This window comes from Haliaeetus albicilla, chromosome W (assembly GCF_947461875.1).
Source record: "Haliaeetus albicilla chromosome W, bHalAlb1.1, whole genome shotgun sequence".
NCBI lineage: Eukaryota > Metazoa > Chordata > Aves > Accipitriformes > Accipitridae > Haliaeetus > Haliaeetus albicilla.
Genome location: NC_091515.1, coordinates 22,682,418 through 22,702,898, shown reverse-complemented (window position 1 = coordinate 22,702,898; position 20,481 = coordinate 22,682,418). Strand labels below are relative to the sequence as shown.

General features: G+C 44.1%; 1 protein-coding gene across 1 annotated transcript; it reads left to right on the top strand.

Annotated features, from left to right (window-relative positions):
* The first annotated feature begins 5,715 nt into the window (after positions 1–5,715).
* Positions 5,716–15,141, top strand: LOC138683389 (complement component C6-like). The gene is given in 10 exon segments (XM_069775101.1): positions 5,716–5,766; positions 5,908–6,148; positions 7,233–7,355; positions 8,263–8,431; positions 9,948–10,136; positions 10,138–10,191; positions 12,489–12,633; positions 13,174–13,306; positions 14,309–14,500; positions 15,047–15,141. Coding segments are annotated over 10 exon segments (1,392 nt in total).
* The last annotated feature ends 5,340 nt before the right edge of the window (positions 15,142–20,481 follow it).

Sequence of the window (20,481 nt, the reverse complement as noted above, 5' to 3'; positions counted from 1 at the left end):
TTAAGAGTTTGTTCAAATGCTGCTCCTTCTCCAGCAGCCCAGGGAGCTCCCCCTGGCCACAGCAGAGCCAAGTGCTGCTGGTGTTCCAGCCCCAAGTGCTGGGAGCTTTCCTTATGGGAAGCATTTCTCCTCTCAGCTGGCTCCATGCAGGAAGGGTGATTATTATTTTGCTTCGGTATGAAAACCTGGAGACACAGTGCAGGCTGATGCAAAGCTGCTCTGTTTGTGGAGATGCAGGGAGGTATCTTCAGTGTACTTACTGACTCACAGAAGAACCACTCTGGTTAAATAAGGATGTACAATGGCAAAGCTGTGGGGCTGTTTTTCAAAAGGCTATTAGTGGTGCATCAAATACTTCCAGCTTGTTAATTAAAATCAAGGAGCAGCAAACTCTGTATAGGAGAGGGAATGCCTGACTGTTCATTTGACAAAGCAGCTGGAGATAGCAGCTGTAACTCTGTGCTTTCAAATCCTGCAGCATAAAATCTGAATCTGCTAATGCAATCCCTAAACAGAAATTGTTTTTTCTGCACAGGTGCTGCTGTTTCACAGCATCCTCTGTGCTGATACAACCCCTCCTCCCAAAACCTTTGCTTCTGCTCTTCAATCCCACACCTCCTTCAGATCATTGGTGGCAGCCAGGGAGGAGGTGGTGCAGGTTTCTCAGTGAAGCAGAGCACAAGTGAATGGTGCCTGGCTGCAGGCAAGGCTGCCTAACACCACCGTGCCACCCTTGTCATCAGATGGCCTGGTGATGGACAGAGTAAATAAGATATTTTATGTATCACTTTTCTTATTGCCACAAGATATGTCAAAACAGCTCAGTATTGAAGCTATTCAGATGGCACCTTTAAGCACAAAAGGCTTTCATTTTTTTGCTTCAATATCCCTTCTCATGGAGGGTGTATAAGGTGATAAAAGTTTAAAGAGGAGGGAAAATACCTCGCTGAATTATTGAATTAAGTGCAAAGTGTATTTTCCTTCCAGTCTAGCCTGATAGATGAGGTATGACCTTGTGAAACCCAGGAGAATACTGATTGGATTTCTCAGCTCCCTTTGACATAACATTTCCTCGTTTTTTGAAAAATGATCTTTTATAAACAAATTGCAGCAAAGGTGAAGGGATGTTATGTTTTGCTGGAGAAATGTTTCTTGTAAAAATATTGAAATTGAGGCCATGGATATGTGCATAGACACTCCCAAAGTCTGAGTGCTGTAAAATAGCATGCATCTATATGCTGACCTCTCTGGGTTGCTCCCAATTTGATTCCAGTGATAGTGCTTTGGCCTTTGGGGAATACTGCACCAGTGCTTGAGACCAGAGACTTGGTAAGGCACAGCATTATATGAGTGTGAAAGCCTGCAGGACCGCAGACCAGAGGAAGAGCATCTTTTGGTGCTGATGCTTTTCCGTGTGAAACTCTGTCCCAGAAGGCACCCTTGTTTGCATGAGCCATCACTCGACATGTTGCTGACTAATTTTCCAAGTGCTTGTTTCTCTAAGAAGACTTATTTGATTTCTCATACTTTTAAAAGGCCGTGAGGAAACCTTGTGAGTAGCTGACTGTGAGGACAGTGAACATGAAGTGGAGTGTCAGCACTAGGGTATTGCCTACTGCTCAGATGCCCTAACACATCCTACAATATAAGGGAAGGATGTACATTTGCAAGTGCTGATTTCCAGCCAGGACAGAAGAGAGTGAGACTGCTTTGAGAATATTCTACAAACAAAGCCTGTGATGAACCGAGGAATATATATGGAGGGCAGTCCTGCAGTGTCATAAGGTGGGCTGCCACACTTGGGAGAAGCTACTTTCTCTAGTCACTTCGGTTACGTGAGTACCACCTTTGTTGTCCTGGTCCAGACCCTTTGTTCCTCTGATCAGCTTGCCTGCTTGCAGATGAGCTGACAGCCTTCTGGGGCACATCAGCCATTGCATGCAGCTTTGCTGGAATGTGAGTTAGCCCAAGCTGTGCTCTTTGCTGCTGTGGCCCATCAGCTTCAGGCAACTGAGTTAAGTTCACATAAACCCCCATCTAAGGAGTCTATATGGATGTACTCATGCTGTATTCAAGCCCTGACCTTGGTTTGAAGTCTACCAGTGCCACTCACCATCTAACACTTCTATTAATGCTAACTGTGGTGCTTGTCTGCTAGCTTGTTCTCTGATTATGAATGGCACAGACTGCTTGTAGACTGTGTGAAGTGCCCTTGTAGTCATTTTAAAATTTATAAACTTTTTTAGTAACTCCTTGCTTTCCTGTTAAGAAAGTGTAAAAGTAGTTTCTCAGCTCGAAGCTTTTACCCATCTGCATTATACTACTACAAACACTGACTTGCAGCTCACAGTTGTGGTTTGTTTCTACAAGCCTGGGAGAAGCCAGGTATCTCGTGTTTGAGTTCCCACTGGGGCTGCCCTCAGTGAGCTGGAAGTGCTGAGGGTTAGGGGATGCTCTCTGAAAGGTAGACGCTGGTATTTTTCACATAACTTCACAAATCCCACCCAGCAGCAATCATGGAGCCAGAGTGATAACTATTTTAGAATAGAATATTTTCAGTTGGAAGGGACCTACAATGATCATTTAGTCCAACTGCCTGACCATTTCAGGGCTGACCAAAAGTTAAAGCATGTTATTAACAGCATTGTCCAAATGCCTCTTAAACACTGACAGGCTTGGGGCATCGACCACCTCTCTAGGAAGCCTGTTCCAGTGTTTGACCACCCTTTCAGAAATGAAATGCTTCCTAATGTCAAGTCTGAACCTCCCCTGGTGCATCTTTGAACCATTCCATGCGTCCTGTCACTGGATCCCAGGGAGAAGAGATCAGCACCTCCCTCTCCACTTCCCCTCCTCAGGAAGCTGTAGAGAGCAATGAGGTCGCCCCTCAGCCTCCTTTTCTCTGAACTAGGCTTTCAGTCAGCAGAGACCTCCCCAGACTCCCAAGACCTTTGGTAGATGATCGAGAGGGGTCCTGCTGTAACATCTACTAGCTCCTTCAGTACCCTGGGATGAATCCCATCGGGCCCCATAGACTTATGCGCATCCAGCTGGAGCAGCAAGTCTCAAACAAGTTCAGAGTAGGCTGGGAGTTTATCATCCCCCCAGTCACGGTCTTCCAACACAGGGCTCTGGGGGTCCCAGGGCCCATCATTGGTGTTAAAGACAGAGGCAAAGAAGGCATTAAACGTCTCTGCTTTGTCTACATCCCTATTTGTGAGGTGACCGTCCTTGTCAAGCAACGGACCAATGTTATCTCTGATTCTCCTTTTGCTGTCAACATATTTTTAAAAAGCCCTTTTTGTTGTCCTTCACAGTACTGACCACCTTGAACTCTAATCGAGCTTTGGTGAACAGCATCTCTGTAGTCTTCCTGCATCACCTGTCCTTGCTTCCAACATCCATATACTTTCCTTTTTCGCCTAAGTTCTAGAAGATCCTTGCTCAGCCAAGCCAGCCTTCTGCCCCGCTTGCTCAACTTCTGAGATTTTGGAATCGCCTCTGAAGAGATGACTCTTAAAATTTACAATACTTTCTTAAATAGTGAAAATAGAAGTTTAAATAGACCACTTAGGAGGGGGAACTTACCTGGGCTTTGGGAGGTCAGAGTCAGACCTATATTTTAAACTGTGTGCAGAAGGGCTTTGCATGAGCATCCCAGGGTCTCTAGAGGGCCCTATCCACTTGAAAGGTCATGCATTTTTCTGTATTGGCAGGGAAGAAATATGAAAACTTGATGTTTTTCAAGTTTATTTTTGTTTGCCAGAAACTTTTTTAGCTAAGCTGACTGGTATGTTGTCTTGGTTTCTGATCCTTTAATCATCCTCATGACCTCCCTGATGTCTTCTGCTTGCATCATGGTAACCATCTAGGGTGGGATTCATCTCACATATCCATAGGCAACAGCAGTTCCACAGGGATCTGCATTGCAGCTAATCACTCTCCTTTTGTATTAATGAAGAGAAATTGGGTGGGTTTCTACATAAATATCTGTTAACTGAATAAGTGCCCTAGTAGGGCTGTAGAGGGTGACTAACTCTCACTCTTCTCTGGACTCTTAAAGCAAGACTGGAATATTATGTAACATGTTTCATTTACTAACTAGTTTACTAGCCCATCCTGCTACATGTTGTTATTTTTATAAACTATTTTCTTCAGGTTTTTGTCACTGAATTCCCATGCTGTGACATCAAAGGACTTCTGAGGGCTTTGTATCAGAATTTGTGCCCATTCCCTTAGCTCATGTTCCTAGTACTTTTGGCAGCAGTTAATTGAGTTGGACTGCTTGAACTACAATTCAAAAACCGAGGGCTCAAAGATAAGAAGCCATCCCCATCCCTGGGGATGTCAGGCAGGAACAGACATGATTCTGTGGCAACTGTGTTTATTATATTTGGTCCACGCTGGAACAGGTGTACCTCAAAGCAACTGTAGCTGTGGACTGTATCTATGCCGCAGCAGGTATACCCCTTCATTGACAAAAGCAGCCAAACACAAGCTGAGCTGGACTGATGTTGAAACCAGTAGTTTTAATTGGAAATTTTCTAACAAAGCAGAGCTTCACCAGAACATTTTGTGGACGTTTGTGGACATTTTATGGGCATTTTACAGACATTTCACAGGGGTGGTCCATAGACTAAGGGAATGATATCTGCGTATTATATCAAAGGATGGGAGGGGGAGTGGTGGTTAGCGAGAATGTATTGGATAGTGTGAGACCTGAGCGCGACGTAAATGGTATGGAATAAGGGGTGGAGAATGTACTGGTTTTGGCTGGGATAGAGTTAATTTTCTTCATGGTAGCTGGTATGGGGCTATGTTTTGGATTTGTGCTGAAAACAGTGTTGATAATGCCGAGGTGTTTTTGTTATTGCTGAGCAGTGCTTACACAGAGTCAAGGCCTTTTCTGCTTCTCACACTGCCCCACCAGCGAGTAGGCTGGGGGTGCACAAGAAGTTGGGAGGAGACACAGCTGGGACAGCTGACCCCAACTGACCAAAGGGATATTCCAGACCATAGGATGTCATGATCAGCAATAAAAGCTGGGGGAAGAAGAAGGAAGGGGGGACGTTCAGACTTATGGCGTTTGTCTTCCCAAGTAACCATTATGCGTGATGGAGCCCTGCTTTCCTGGAGATGGCTGAACACCTGCCTGCCGATGGGAAGTAGTGAATTGATTCCTTGTTTTGCTTTGCTTGTGTGTGCGGCTTTTGCTTTACCTATTAAACTGTCTTTATCTCAACCCACGAGTTTTCTCACTTTTACCCTTCTGATTCTTTCCCCCATCCCACTGAGGGGGAGTGAGTGAGTGGCTGCGTGGTGCTTAGTTGCTGGCTGGAGTTAAACCATGACACCAGTTTCTGAACTTTCTCTTTGCTTTTTTCCTATCATGTCTTTCCCCAAACCTTGCCTGTTAACAAGCCTGACGCTTGAAATCAATGAGGTCTTTATCCCTGTGGTTTTGGTTTTAGCAGACTGATAAACTGTGAAACTTCATAACAGTGAGTTAGTATCCCAAATACACACTCACCAGATTAGTTGCAAATGGCCCATGGATGCTTATAAACTGCAGCCTTTCCTCTGAACTTTTTGGTTGTCTTATCAATTGCTGGTGTATCTGTTATGGCAAGAATCATTTTGCTTTCTGTTTGGCTGGTGGTTAGGGAGTCCTAATTTTTGTTGGAATCCTATATACTCCCACAATGTAAAGGAGTAATGAGCATTGTCCTCAAGAACCTCATAGGGCTCTTGGAAACTCAGGGGCTAGTTTGTTCATGATTAAAGTAGCATGATACACTGGATTAATTAGTTCTTGCAATGTATCTCAGGTCATATTCTTGGCGTCTCTACTTTCTGCAATTAACTACTTATGAAGGTGCTAAGACTCTCCTTTTTCTTTATTTCTAGAATTCCAACTATATTAGAGTCCATAAAGTCATTTCTGTTGCAAACTTCACAATGAAACAGTCAGATCTGCAGCTCTCAGACATCTTTCCAAAAGCACTTAACCACCTGCCCCTGGAGTACAACTACACTTTATACAGCAGAATATTCGATGACTTTGGCACTCATTACTACACCTCTGGGAAGATGGGTGGTTCCTATGACATTCTTTACCAGTACAGCTCTGAGGAACTAAAGAACTCAGGTATGTAATCTTCAGCAAGAAAATATCATTATTTGTTTACCAGCTTTTCTTATCACTGTTTTTAGGCCTTACACCACATAGTAAGTTTTCCAACTAACAGCAAAAAATCCTTTAGACTTGCATAGACCCAGGAATTGCCCACACTGCCTAAATAGAGCGAGAAGAAAATTTTGCTCTACACTGTCTTATTTTGAAAACTTCAAGAGGTTCCTTACTTGGTAAATATCATTGTGTTCAGGGAAACCTCTTAAGACTTTCAGATCAAGACCAGGTGCCACCAGGAAAATGTATTCCAGCGTACTTCAGTGTGGAACTGAGGTCTGAGAGGTGTAAGTGGTACCTTTTGGGCTACAGTTATTATAGTTGTTGGTATTGATTAGAAATTACTCTAAAACTAATCCTATGACTGCCAGATTGTTGCAAGGAAAAGACAAATCTACAAAAGTGGAAACCTAAGGTTAAAAGCTGTGATCCTTAATGCCACTGCTGTAACTTGTATGGGTATGGGAGGATACCTAAAGGGGTTGGTAAGCACGACTCAGTCCAATGCTGTTTGTACCTGGGGAAGCAGGTGCCTGCAGTAGCGAAGTCTCCTCCTAGACTGGTTGGTGTCCTGTGCCCCAAGTGTAGCCGGGGCAGGTGACTGTTGCTGTCCCAGGAAGAGCAGCTTCTTGCCGCATCCCAGGCTGGGGGAGAGGTGTGCTGTTCTCACCACCACTGACCTCTGCAGAGCAGCACCCTGGGCAAGCATGACCAGACTGTGAACAGAAAAGGGCTGTTCCACAGGGTTCTGGTGGCAGGAGGGGGTGTCAGATACCCCAGGAGAGGCGACATGGGAGAAATTCCCAGACAGGAACGGGAAGAGGAGTCTGGGAGAGGGTGAACATGGGCAGAGCCTGATGGGACCAGAGAGATGAGGTGCTGGCAGTGGTGAGTGAAGAGCATGAGCACAGTGTGGAGGTCAGAAAGAAACCAGTGAGCAGGGAGACCTGTGATGGCTCAGCTCATTGTAGGAGCATGAAGGCACAGTTCTATCATGTAACATGGTTATGGTGGTGAAACTGCTGCTCTGTCATATTTCTAGGTCTGGCGGTGGATGAATCAGTGGAGTGTGTCCGAACAGAAACAACAAGGCATGTGTTCTTCTGGAAGAAAAAGAAAGTCAGTACCAGATACACCACAAACAGGATGACTGTGAAACATGAAGGTAACCATGATGAGAACAGGGCCCATGTCCTGTTACTTACCCTGAGAGATACCATTCCTCTCAGCTAGGTGCCCCAGGTGACCGCTTAGCTTTGTTGAACTACAGATGCTCTTCCACCACTGTCAGAGGAGCCAGTGTTTCACTGCTTGTCTCTGAAGCAAGCATCGGAAACATCTTTTTGCTTGCAAAAGAAATTATGATGTAGGAGCGCTCTTCCTCTGCTCTGGGTAGCCTGGGTCCAAGGCCAGGCATGCTGAACTGGGAAATGGGCACAACTAGAAACGCATGATCATGACTGAGTCCCTGATCTTCTCTAAGGGTTTCTCAGGGCTCGTTGAGAGAGGTTGGGCAGCAATAACACACTCCCTGACTTTCCCCTCTCATCTTCCTTGTGCTAAGCAGGCATCTAGGTGCAGGAGTCTCCTGGCGATGCCAGAAATGTGTCTCAGGAACTGCAGAAAGTTGGTGCATTTTCTGCAAGAATGGCAAGAGTCATGTTCTGCATCACTAAAAACAGGGATTTCATCACCTCCACCATGTTTTTGTCCTCATTTTATGATCAATTCCAGTTACTCAGATGTTTACAGCTGGGACTAAAGATCCTGCCTTGCAGTGTGTCCTTCTAGAAGAGCCTGCTCTATCCCATGCATTTTCCACAAGTGTCTCCTGTAGTTCTGAATATCTCTGTGGCTGAGGTCTCGCACACTTTCATTTGGAAGACTATGACAGGCTGCCATCATAGATTGTTTTTCTGAGCTTAGACTTCATTCTTCCAAAGGTAGCTTCAAAAAATTAATCTTAGTATATTCTTTTATATCCTCTTACACTTTTTCTTAGAACTCTGTTGTTGCATCCACTAGCTTTGGAGGCCTTTATCTGACAATACTGCAATGAAATTCCCTTTCAGGTTCCATTTTGGAGTCAGCCAAACAGTCAGTCTCTCTGGTAAAGGGTGGCAGGTCAGAGTACACTGCAGCTCTGGCCTGGGAGAAAAAGGGGGCTTTTCCAGGACACAGTCTTCACAAACTGCTGGAATCCACAAAGGACAATCCCATGGTGACTGACTTTGAGGTAAGAGAAGAGCAAGAAAAACATTGAGATAGTAAAGCGCTCACCAGTTAGCAGCTCTTCAGAGTGCTCTGCAGGTGTTTTCTGTCTTTTAAGTCAGGATGATGCTGTGTGTTATATGAATGCACACAAATATGGGCATATGTCGTGGTTTAACCCCAGCCAGCAACTAAGCACCACGCAGCTGCTCACTCACTCTCCCCCCACCCAGTGGGATGGGGGAGAAAATCAGGAAAAGAAGTAAAACTCGTGGGTTGAGATCAAAACAGTTTAATAGAATATAAAAAGAAGAAACTAATAATGATAACACTAATAAAGTGACAGCAGTAACGATAAAAGGATTGGATTATACAAATGATGCACAGTACAATTGCTCACCACCCACTGATCAACACCCAGTTAGTCCCCGAGCGGTGATTCCCCTGCCCCCATTCCCCCCAGTTTATATACTAGATGTGGCGTCACATGGTATGGAATACCCCGTTGGCCACTTTGGGTCAGCTGCCCTGGCTGTGTCCTGTGCCAACTTCTTGTGCCCCTCCAGCTTTCTTGCTGGCTGGGCATGAGAAGCTGAAAAATCCTTGACTTGAGACTAAACACTACTGAGCAACAACTGAAAACATCAGTGTTATCAACATTCTTCTCATACTGAACTCAAAACATAGCACTGTACCAGCTACTAGGAAGACGGTTAACTCTATCCCAGCTGAAACCAGGACAGCATAATATGAACATACAAAATGTATTAAAGCTACTTCTTATGTATCTCAGTTTACAAGCTGCGCCAGGTTTGCATTATCCATGGACAGTGGGAGTAGGAGGGAGGAATGTGAGTGAATTACCCTGGCATCAGCAGGAGCTCAGACATGGGCAGGGGTTAGTTACTGTGCAGGAAAGCAGTGCATGGTGTCGGGGACACTTTTTTCCCTGTGCTGTTTCCCTTGTTAGGCCTACATTGCAAGGTATGGCGTATAGCTAAACTGAAACAAAACAGCAGTCCCCTGGTATCACTGTCCTACTTGTTTAATGCATTGTGCCAGCGCTGTTGTGAGTGCACTGAGCTGCCTCCCTCCCCAGCTGGCACAGAAGCCACTCAGCAGCAGCAAAGTGCTTGAGGCAAATGACAAAACCTGCCTGAACGCAGCATGCAGTGATCTTTCCCCCACTGCAGCTGCCGAGCTCCTGAAGGCAGTGTAGGGATGTTTCACGTGGCAGGGATCAGGTATACGCAAACCCTGTGTCATCTATGGTGTCCTGAATTTTTAGACATGGCAGAAATTGGTTTGTTTTGTCACTGGCTCACCGAGCCCTAAACTGGGGCAATAAAAGCAATATAAACAGGATAATCTAGATGTATAGTGCTGGCATGCTCCTTTAAAGTATCCATAACTTTCAACAAGCCTGACTCCCGTGTGACATAGCTTCATGTGTAGTCTCTAGTGCCTTTAAAATCCTGCAACTAACACCCAGCAGGACCCTGCTGCATCTAGATAACTGCTTACTGAATGGCTGTCTTCCAGGTGTTGCCATCATGGATTTGGTGAAGAATGTGCCATGGGCCGTGACCAGACCTTGCAACCTGAGGAGAGCCCTGAGAGAATATGTGGGCAGGTTTGACCCTTGCCAGTGTGCCTCATGCCCCAGCAATGTCAGGTCTGTGCTTTCCAGGACGGAGTGCCTCTGCCTGTGCCAGGCTGGCATCTACAGCAAAAACTGACACACGAGCTCTGGGTTACAAATCAGGTATTTGGGGTGATACTGTCATGATGTAAATATGGTCCTTCTGATGCAAAATGCACAGCAGGCTTCAGTCAGGCATTCCTGTGGCATGGGAAAACTGAGAAGGCTAATTGTTGCTTTTCTAGATAATTTGAAAATTAAATTCTGTATATTTTCTATAGAATAAAATTCTGAAATTTCATTTAAAAAATAAAAAACTGAATGATTTTGACCATGTAAAGGTTTCATACAATTAACTGTCTAATACCTGAACCTTTCTCTTCCATGTTATTTTCAATAAGATTCCAATGCCTATCAAAAAGTATTTTTCTTAGCATAGTGATATTTAGTCCTGCATTTAGAACTCCCAAGTTTCAGCTCATTTCTGTTGCACCAAGTCTCAAGTTTGTTAGTTATTCCACTATGGCATCCCAATTTTCCAAATGGCTGAGGCCGTTGCAGAAACATTAAAGGGTTAGTCCTAAAACACAGCCTGTCCTTGCCCCTCCCCGGGTCACTCTGTTCGGACACCTTTCATGGTGCTCAGACTCTGCAGGCAGGATATATGCAAGTCAAAACTGCAATGCTGTTATCTATTGGGTAACATGGAAGATAGTCAGGATTTAGCAAGACATTAGGATAAGCATTAGTTTGTTCATTTTCCCTCTAAGACCCCCAGGAAGTCTTCGGCCAGGGAGGCATCAGCCAGGTGGGGAAGGGCTGGTCACAGCTGCTCCTTGGGACAGGTCCTCAATGTTGTTAACTTTTTCTGTTCTTAGCATGTTTTTCCAAAGCACTCATGATATAATAAATTCGTATCATACCTTTTACCAAAAACACCCTGGCAATTTTGTCAAAGATGAATCTGACGTAACCTTCCCTTCCTAAATCCATGGCACTTCTTATCCCATGGTGATGGTCAGAAAGTACAAGAATAAAGGCAGGATTAAAAATAAAAAATCAAACTGAATAGGCATGGCTCATAAAAGAAATTATAAGACATAGTAAAAGATTCCTCAGCTACATAATTAAGATAATAGGAAATGAGCTGTTCGGCAATAAGGATGAAGCCGAGATCAAAGATAATTATGCAAAAATTAAGAAACCCATTCCTTAGTTTTCCCTATAGCCTGTTATGCTTAAGAAAAAATGGCTAATGGATATAACAATTGTTGATTACAATGTGGAAGGAAAACTCAATTTAGCTTGTCTTAAGGAGAGGGAACATAATCATCATTCTGAAGAATTTAAAGAACAATTTCATGCAAACAGTTTTTTGAATGAATTTGGCACTAATGCAATACCTATAAGAAACAGAAGAGACTTACGGTATTATATTAGTATATATTATTTATATTCCAGGAAAAAAAAGGGGACAGAAGGGAAAGTGACTCAGGCAACTACAGGCCTCATTATCTGACCCTGATAAAGAAATATTTTGAAAGAAATAAACAATTGAAGATATGCAGATAAAGAGCTGAATGTAGAAAGTGTATTGCGTGCAGAAAAGAAATGGTGTGTAAATAAAAATTTTCATATAATGCTTCATGGTGGCACAGACAAAATACCCTGGGGGTAAGAAAAGACAGTGGTGTTTATTGCGCTTGTATGGGAAGTAGATTTGGGGTTTAGACTTGGTGTTAGAGTTCAGATGTATTTGATAGTTCAGTGTTTCATGAGTGTCGTGGTTTAACCCCAGCCAGCAACTAAGCACCACGCAGCTGCTCACTCACTTCCCCCCCACCCAGTGGGATGGGGGAGAGAATCGGGAAAAAAAAGTAAAACTCCTGGGTTGAGATAAGAACAGTTTAATAGGACAGAAAGGAAGAAACTAATAATGATAATGATAACACTAATAAAATGGCAACAGTAATAATAAAAGGATTGGAATGTACAAATGATGCACAATGCAATTGCTTACCACCTGCCGACCAACACCCAGTTAGTCCCTGAGAGGCAATCCCCCTGCCCCCACTCCCCCCAGTTTATATACTAGACGTGACGTCCCATGGTATGGAATACCCCTTTGGACAGTTTGGGTCAGGTGCCCTGACTGTGTCCCCTCCCAACTTCTTGTTCCCCTCCAGCCTTCTTGCTGGCTGGGCATGAGAAGCTGAAAAATCCTTGACTTTAGACTAAACACTACTTAGCAGCAACTGAAAACATCAGTGTGTTATCAACATTCTTCTCATACTGACCTCAAAACATAGCACTGTACCAGTTACTAGGAAGACAATTAACTCTATCCCAGCTGAAACCAGGACAGGGGGGCAGGGATGTCCTCAGCATTTCTGTCCAAAGCTCCTGACATTCTACCATTGTGATTTGGTGACATCGCTGCTTAAGATACATCCTTACCAGCAAATTTTTACTTTTCAGAGGGGCTCCTTGTATAAATGATTATGAAGCAACAAGAGAAGAGGATATATTGATTGGTGAACCTGAGTCTGGATGCTCCAGGCCAGACCCACCAGAAAACAGCTTTATCAGGGTGAGCATGAATGAAAAATGAGTGAGTGAGGAAGGAAAGTGTAGTAGTTTCAGAGCTGGCAAATTTTACAGCCTCTCTGCTACATGTGCCTGATACCCAAACTAGCTACTGTGCTAGCAAGCATGTTGCTGTGTATGTGGCATGCTGTGAGACTCTAGTCCACCAAAGTCCACCAGCAACTGAAGCAAAGGCAAGGTAAAATCCATTTTAAACAGTGGTCCTTGAATCCTCGTTTTGTAACCATGACATCAGTTAGTGCAGCTGGACAAACATATTATTATACAGGTGAGTGGATGACTCCTATTTCAGAGTAGGAAAAGCAAGCATTTACTACATCATATCATCAGGCTTTTGTCATTTTTTCTTTTGACAATATCTATTCTCATTACCGTAGAAGGAGGGGGGGGGCTTTTTGTTTTGGTTGGGGGAAGGGGTTGGGGGTTGTTTTTTTTTTTCTTTTGGGGGGTTTTGGGGGTTTTTTTTGTGGATTGGTTTGGGGGTTTTTTTTGTTGTTTTTTTGTTTGTTTGGGGTTTTTTTAGAATGAAAAGAACCAGTATGCTATGGGGGAAGAAGCTGAAATTGCCTGTGTGAGTGAGTATGTCCTCAGTGGCTATCAATTCCTTCGGTGTCTGCCAGATCAAACCTGGACGCAACAACCTGTTGAATGTCAACATAAGAAAGAGAAAACTGATTTAGCCCAGCAACAAAACAGAAGTGGAAGTAAAAGACACAAAATTGATTATAATACAGGTTTTAACAAATGAATCTGTAATGATATCTGAAGAGATAGCATTTTAAGAAGGTATTTCATGTATTCACACTAGAGATGGCAAAAACCTACTGAGTCACTACATCATTCTTCTTTCAATTCAGAAGTGTTACTATTATGTGCTTTGTAAGGATATTATAATATTCAATGCTTTAGAAAACCCTCAGATGGATGCTGTGAAGTCCTTCTCTTGTCTAGCTTTAAATATCTTCAACAGAAGGACTCATCTTTTGTTTCCAGACTTATATAGATATCTTTAAGTTGATGACAGTTATGGTGAAGAAAGTGTTCTTGGAGGAATTTGACTACCACTTTTTATATTAAATGGATGATGTGTCTCTAACCACCCCCCTCCCCAGGCTGCCTTGAAAATCCCCACAATAAATCAATGTCTTGAAGTGTTTATAATCCAATTAAGAATTAACGATCAGAACTGGCCTAGGTTTGCTAACAGGAGAGATTCCAATAGTTTTCTAGAATTCAGTGTGATTTCATTGACTTAGTGTTCATTTTATCAAAAAAAATTACCTGAATATACTTATGAGCTTTCTATTGCCATTCATTTAAATTGTGTTAATAGCTTCATTTACAAAAGAAAAATTAAAATATGTTGTTAATGCCATTCTTATTATTTTTAAACTGTAAAATTAAATTACTCATACTAGCATACATTACAAACACATTGTAATTATTTAGTTATTGACTGAAAAATATTTTTACAGACTATACTGACATGACTGCACTGAAAATTTCTAGACAATTATGTTAAATATTTATTAGTTTTGAATGTCAATCAAACGTTCAGTGTTATTTTATGCCTCTTCAACTGAAGCATTATGACTTGCTGTAAATATCCACACACCATAAAAACAACAAGAATTTTATTTTTTTCTTGTTTATTACAGCCTCAGTATGCCTCAGGCCACTAACATCTGACAGTGTCACAATTTCCCCATTTAAACAACAGTACAAGATTGGTGAAACCATGAAGCTGAGCTGCCAAGCTGGGTTTATAGTCACTGGTCAAACACAGTATACTTGTGGGAAAGACTTGTTCTGGATACCTCCTATTTTGAGATCTATTACATGTGAAAAAGGTTAGTATCCCTGCAGATGCTTTACTGTTTCTATACTGCTGGTATCCACAGCACGGTTTCTTTTAGGTAGCTAGAAGTAGGAGGCAGATGACTGGTTTTAAGACATATAGCAACTGTTCATTAATTTTGCTTTTCCTTTGTGCCTACCACAGAGCCCTATAATTTCAGCCCCAAACTTCTGCATTAAGTTCAGAATTTTTGGGTGCAACGTACTTGCACTTTAACTATGAAATTGAGATACTGAAACTGTTTTCTTAAAAAACAAACAGACCCAACCCAACCCAACCAGCTGTAGTAACAAGGCTTTATGAAAGCAAAGTAGGAGAATGCATTCTGCTGAAACTTCAGCTTCTCCTCTTGTACAGGCTTTTCCAGTGATTTTTGCAAAGAATGATGCATACTTGTGGAATCCCAACCATGGCAGCTTTTGAAGAGAGAAATATGGGATAAACTAAAATAAATCCATTGTAGGTTTTACGGCAGAAGTCTAAGATATTTCTGTTCGCTTTGTTACTAGTTACAATAACTCTCTCACTTTTGTTTCAGATGTGCAAACTAAGATTAGAGGTGTTTGCAATCCAGGACAAAAGCAGGTTGGATCTTACTGTGTTTGTATGTCTCCAGAAAAGGACTGTGGGTAAGTTAAGTACTTTCATTAGAAAAAGAAAAGTTGCAGTTTCTCCACTGATAGACTAAGAGTCCATAGCAAACTCAAAACAGGAAGAGTAACAAAAGACAACAGCAACTTCAGGGTTACTCTCTGTTCAGATATATGCCTCTATCCAAATTACAGCCCCATTTATAGCCTATGAAATAAATGAACAATGACATTAACCAAATGGCACACCATGGAACATCCTTCTAGTCTACATCACCATCTGCTACTGGAGATCCCCACTCTTCCTTTTCTTCCCTTTTTTCCTCCAAATTCTGTATTTTCACTGTCATCACCATGCTATAATAGGTCATGCTCCTTGCGTTTGAGATTCACCTTTTTCAGATTAACATGCTGCAAAATACACTGTATGTTTTAGTCTCCAGAGCATATAAAAATACGTAAGACTCGGATTTATGGTTTCTTTGCACAACACGATCTACACAAATCTTTGAGCCTTCAAGTGAATAGAGGGTTATCCTGGAGGACAGACCAGGGTGGAGGTGTGGCATGGGGCTGGAGATGGGAAAGATGAGAACAGATTGAATATGAACTGGGCTGTTGTAGGGCTGAGATGAACACATATTCTACCACAGGGCTCCTGTGTGACCACAGGCAAGTCCCTTGGCATGGGATTCATCTCATTCATGTCAGCCCCCAAATAACCAAGTATCTTCTCTCTCTCAAGAGGGTAGAGAGAGAGCATGTTCAGAGGGTGACAGACATTGTCAAAAGTACCTAGGCAAAATCCTCTGATAACTAGAGAGGCTTCGATGCCCAAAGCTATAAGCTTAACTCTTAAGAGGCTAAACTAGGTGAGCTGTATTGCTCCCTCTCTCTGGGAAATGACTGAGCTCCACAACATGATGCTGCTTGGAAATGCCTGCGCTTGATAAGAATGGATCCACTCGGGAACCAAGAGCAATACAGCAAGAAACTACAAGCAGCATGGCTGTGTTTGCCTGCCACAAGTCCCAAACTAACTGTGCCTCAGAGGCAGACTTGCACACACTGCTGCAGTGCTGCATTAACTCAGTGAAGCCACCCCAGGGCCTGTGGAAGTGTCCCATGTCTTGTGGAGGTAACAGCACCTCCTATTTTATTATGCAGGCACATGTCCTTCACCTCCCATCTGTTGGACAGGACCAAAGCTTCCTTACCTCACAGCACTATGCTGTATCAGGTCCAGGTCCTGCAGTAGCTGGGTGTATTGTGTCTAGCTGGGAAGGAGTTAACTTTCCCCACAGCAGCCCTCATAGTACTGTGCTTTGTATTTGTAGCTAGAAAAGTGTTGATAACACCCCAAAGGCCAATAGACTGGGGGTGGGCAAGAAGTTGGGAGGGGACACAGCCAGGACAGCTGACCCAAACTGACCAAAGAGATATTCCATGCCATATGACATCAGCTCAGCAATAAAAGCTGAGAAAGGACTCCTCTTAAGAAAGGAAGGGGGCATTCGTTATTAAGGCGTTTGTCTTCTGAAGCAACCACTATGCGTACTGAGGCCCAACTTCCCAGGAAGTGGCTGGATGTCACCTGCCGATGGGAAGTAGAGTTTTTGTTTTCCTTTGCTTCTGCACGTGGCCTTTGCTTTTCTTTATTAAACTGCCTTTATCTCAACCCACGAATTTTTTCATCTTATTTTCTCCACCCATCCTGCTGAGGAGGGGGAGTGACAGAGCAGCTTGGTGGGCACCTGGTGGCCAGCCAAGGTCAACCCACCACAGTCCTTTTTGGCACACAATGTGGGGTGTGAGGAATTCAAGATAAGGATAGTAATTGGGAGAGGTAAGGGGAAAAACATGGACTGACAATTGCTAGAGTGGAGAGCGGAATAATTGTGGGTAATTTCTGTTGTAATTGTGGTGAAGGGACGAGAGGTGGAGTATGTGTAAATTGGCCACTTTTGTCAGTGTTGTGATGATGTTACTTTGATTTTGGTGTGGGGAATGTTTTTGTTGACATAAGTGAAGTTTATGAAGATTGTAGATTGTGTGATGAATGTGTATTTTTGTTGAGGATTTCTTGGCTGGGCGAGGGCATGTGAGCAATCCAGCCGTTAGGTGGGAACGAAGCATAAGTTTACAAAGTGCTGGAGCAGACAAGGACGCTGTGTCCTTGTACGCTGGGAAAAAAGAAGATAAGAAGAGCCTGACAAACAACTCCTGGATGCCGAAGAATTAGATCAGTAACTGCTGGACACCTCGTGAAGAAGCTTGCACAGCCAATAGAGGATAAGATAGTGTCGCGTGAACCGGGGTATTGTACCAATTAGAGTATTGTATAAGGCGCGTGGACAAGTCAGTCTTGTATAAATGTCAAGACATCTGAACAATAAATGAGCAAGATGTTTAACTCACATTGAGTATGATTCTTGACTCCGGCCGTTCTTCCCAACATATTTTAATGATAATTCTTAAATATGTGATGCACAGAAGTGAGGGGTGGAATATATTGGGTTTACATGGCAAGGTTTTGGTAGCAGACGGGCTGCAGGGATGGCTTCTGTGAGAAGATGCTAGAAGCTGCCCCCCATGTCAGACACAACTAGTTCCAGCTGGGTCCAAGATGGACCCAGCCCATGGGAAGGACCCATGTTGGAGCAGTTTGTGGAGGACTGTCTCCCGTGGGAGGGACCCCACGCTGGAGCAGGGGAAGAGAATGAGGAGGAAGGAGTGACAGAAACAAAGCGTTATGAACTGACCGCAACCCCCATTCCCTGTTCCCCTGTGCTGCTCTGGGGAAGGAGGTACTGAAGGCAGCAGTGAAGTTGAGCCTGGGAAGAAGGGAGGGGTGGAGGGAAGGTGTTTTTAGATTTGGTCTTATTTCTCATTCTACTACTCTGATTTTGGTTGGCAATAAATTAAATTAATTTCCCCAAGTCAAGTCTGTTTTATACATGACAGTAATTGCTGAGTGATCTCCGTGTCCTTATCTAGACCCATGAGCCTTTCATTGTATTTTTTCCTCCTTGTCCTGCTGAGGAGGGGGAGTGATAGAGCAGCTTGGTGGGCATCTGGCATCCAGCCAAGGTCAACCCACCGTGTTGGGACAGCCTTAGGTCTTTAGACAGATATCCAGCTATCCTGGTTTTGGCTGGGATAGAGGGGCCCTGCCTCCAGCCAGGTGGAGGAAAGAGACAACCGGGTTTATTGGACTGTGTGGATTTGATGGCCTGGCACGTTAGACCCACAGGAGTACAAGGCTCTAGTAGACACGGGTGCACATTGCACTCTAATGCCATCAAGTTATAAAGGGGCAGAACCCATTTGTATTTCTGGTGTGACAGGGGGATCCCAAGAGTTAACTGTATTGGAAGCTGAAGTAAGCCTAACTGGGAATGAGTGGCAGAAACACCCCATTGTGACTGGTCCAGAGGCTCCGTGTATCCTTGGCATAGACTATCTCAGGAGAGGGTATTTTAAGGACCCGAAGGGGTATCGGTGGCCTTTTGGTATAGCTGCCTTGGAGACGGAGGGCACTGAACAGCTGTCTACTGTCCTGGTTTCAGCTGGGATAGAGTTAATTGTCTTCCGAGTAGCTGGTACAGTGCTATGTTTTTGAGTTAGGTATGAGAATGTTGATAACACTGATGTTTTCAGTTGTTGCTAAGTACTGTTTAGTCCAAATTCAAGGATTTTTCAGCTTCTCATGCCCAGCCAGCAAGAAGGCTGGAGGGGCGCAAGAAGTTGGGAGGGGACACAGCCAGGGCAGATGACCCAAACTGGCCAACAGGGTATTCCATACCATGTGACATCATATCTAGTATAGAAACTGGGGGGAGTGGGGGTGGGGGGATTGCCGCTCAGGGACTAACTGGGCATCGATCAGCGGGTGGTAAGCAATTGCACTGTGCATCATTTGTGTATTCCAATCCTTTTATTATTACTGTTGTCATTTTATTAGTGTTATCATTATCATTATTAGTTTCTTCCTTTCTGTTCTATTAAACCGTTCTTGTCTCAACCCACAAGTTTTACTTCTCTTCCCGATTCTCTCCCCCATCCCACTGGGTGGGGGGAGAGTGAGCGAGCGGCTGCGTGGTGCTTAGTTGCTGGCTGGGGTTAAAACATGACACCTTTGGATGTTGAAACCAGCATGGTCCTCTTGCTAGGAACTAGCATGTTCCTGAATGTGGTTCAGGCCTTGTTTAGGGTTAAACAACTATTTAAGGTCACCCAGAGATCTGCCCCGAGGCTGGATAATTATGAGTGGCAGGGTGTGTGGGATAGTATGGGCAATACCTAGGACAGTGGGCACCTCCAATGTTTTGGAAATTCACCTCTGAACAAGTGCAGAATCCAGAAGAACTAGTAAAATATTTGGAAAAAGTATGCTGTCACCCCGACAATTCCAGGGAGACACAAATCACTGCAATGTGCTGGGGCCTGGCCCATGCCTATCGAGCCCTGTTCAACACCACTCAGTACCCTCAAGGGGAAGAGAAGGTCTCTGGATCTGACAACAAAGCGACAGGCACTATGGCCCCTCCAACTCCTGCAACAGGCACTGCAGCTGAACCAGAGAACCAACCTATGCCAGTATCAGTTGCCCCCATACAGAAGAAGAAATATACAAAATATTCAGTTTGCTTAGTGAGGGATGAAGATGAGCCAGGATCATCACAAGAACAGGAGGAAGAGGCAGAACCAGAGGTAATCACCCGATCCCTATCCCTGAGTGAGCTGCAGGATATGCGAAAAGATTTCGGCCGTCGTATATGTGAGCACATTATCACCTGGCTGCTCCCATGCTGGGACAATGGGGCTAATAGCTTGGAATTAGAAGGTAGGGAAGCCAAGCAGCTGGGATCGCTTGCCAGAGAAGGTGGCATTGACAAGGCAATTGGAAAAGGGACACAAGCCCTCAGCCTCTGGAGGCAACTCCTGTCAGGCATGAAGGAAAGGTACCCCTTCAAGGAAGATGTTATATGTCAATCAGGCAAGTGGACCACCATGGAGAGAGGTATCCAATATCTGAGGGAATTAGTCATGCTAGAGACGATTCATTATGACCCAGACAATGCACAATTACCCAAAGATCCACCACAGCCACCACAATAATCCCACTGTGCGCAGGCTGAGTCGCCCTGGGGAAAACTCGGCTGGTTATTGTATTGGGTTTGTGTGGCAAGGTTTTGGTAGCGGGGGGGGCGGGGCTACTGGGGTAGCTTCTGTGAGAAGCTGCTAGAAGCTTCCCCTATGTCCAACAGAGCCAATGCCAGCCGGCTCTAAGACGGACCCGCCGCCGGCCAAGGCCGAGCCAATCAGCGACAGTGGTAGTGCCTCTGGGATAACATATTTAAGAAGGGGGAAAAAAAATTGC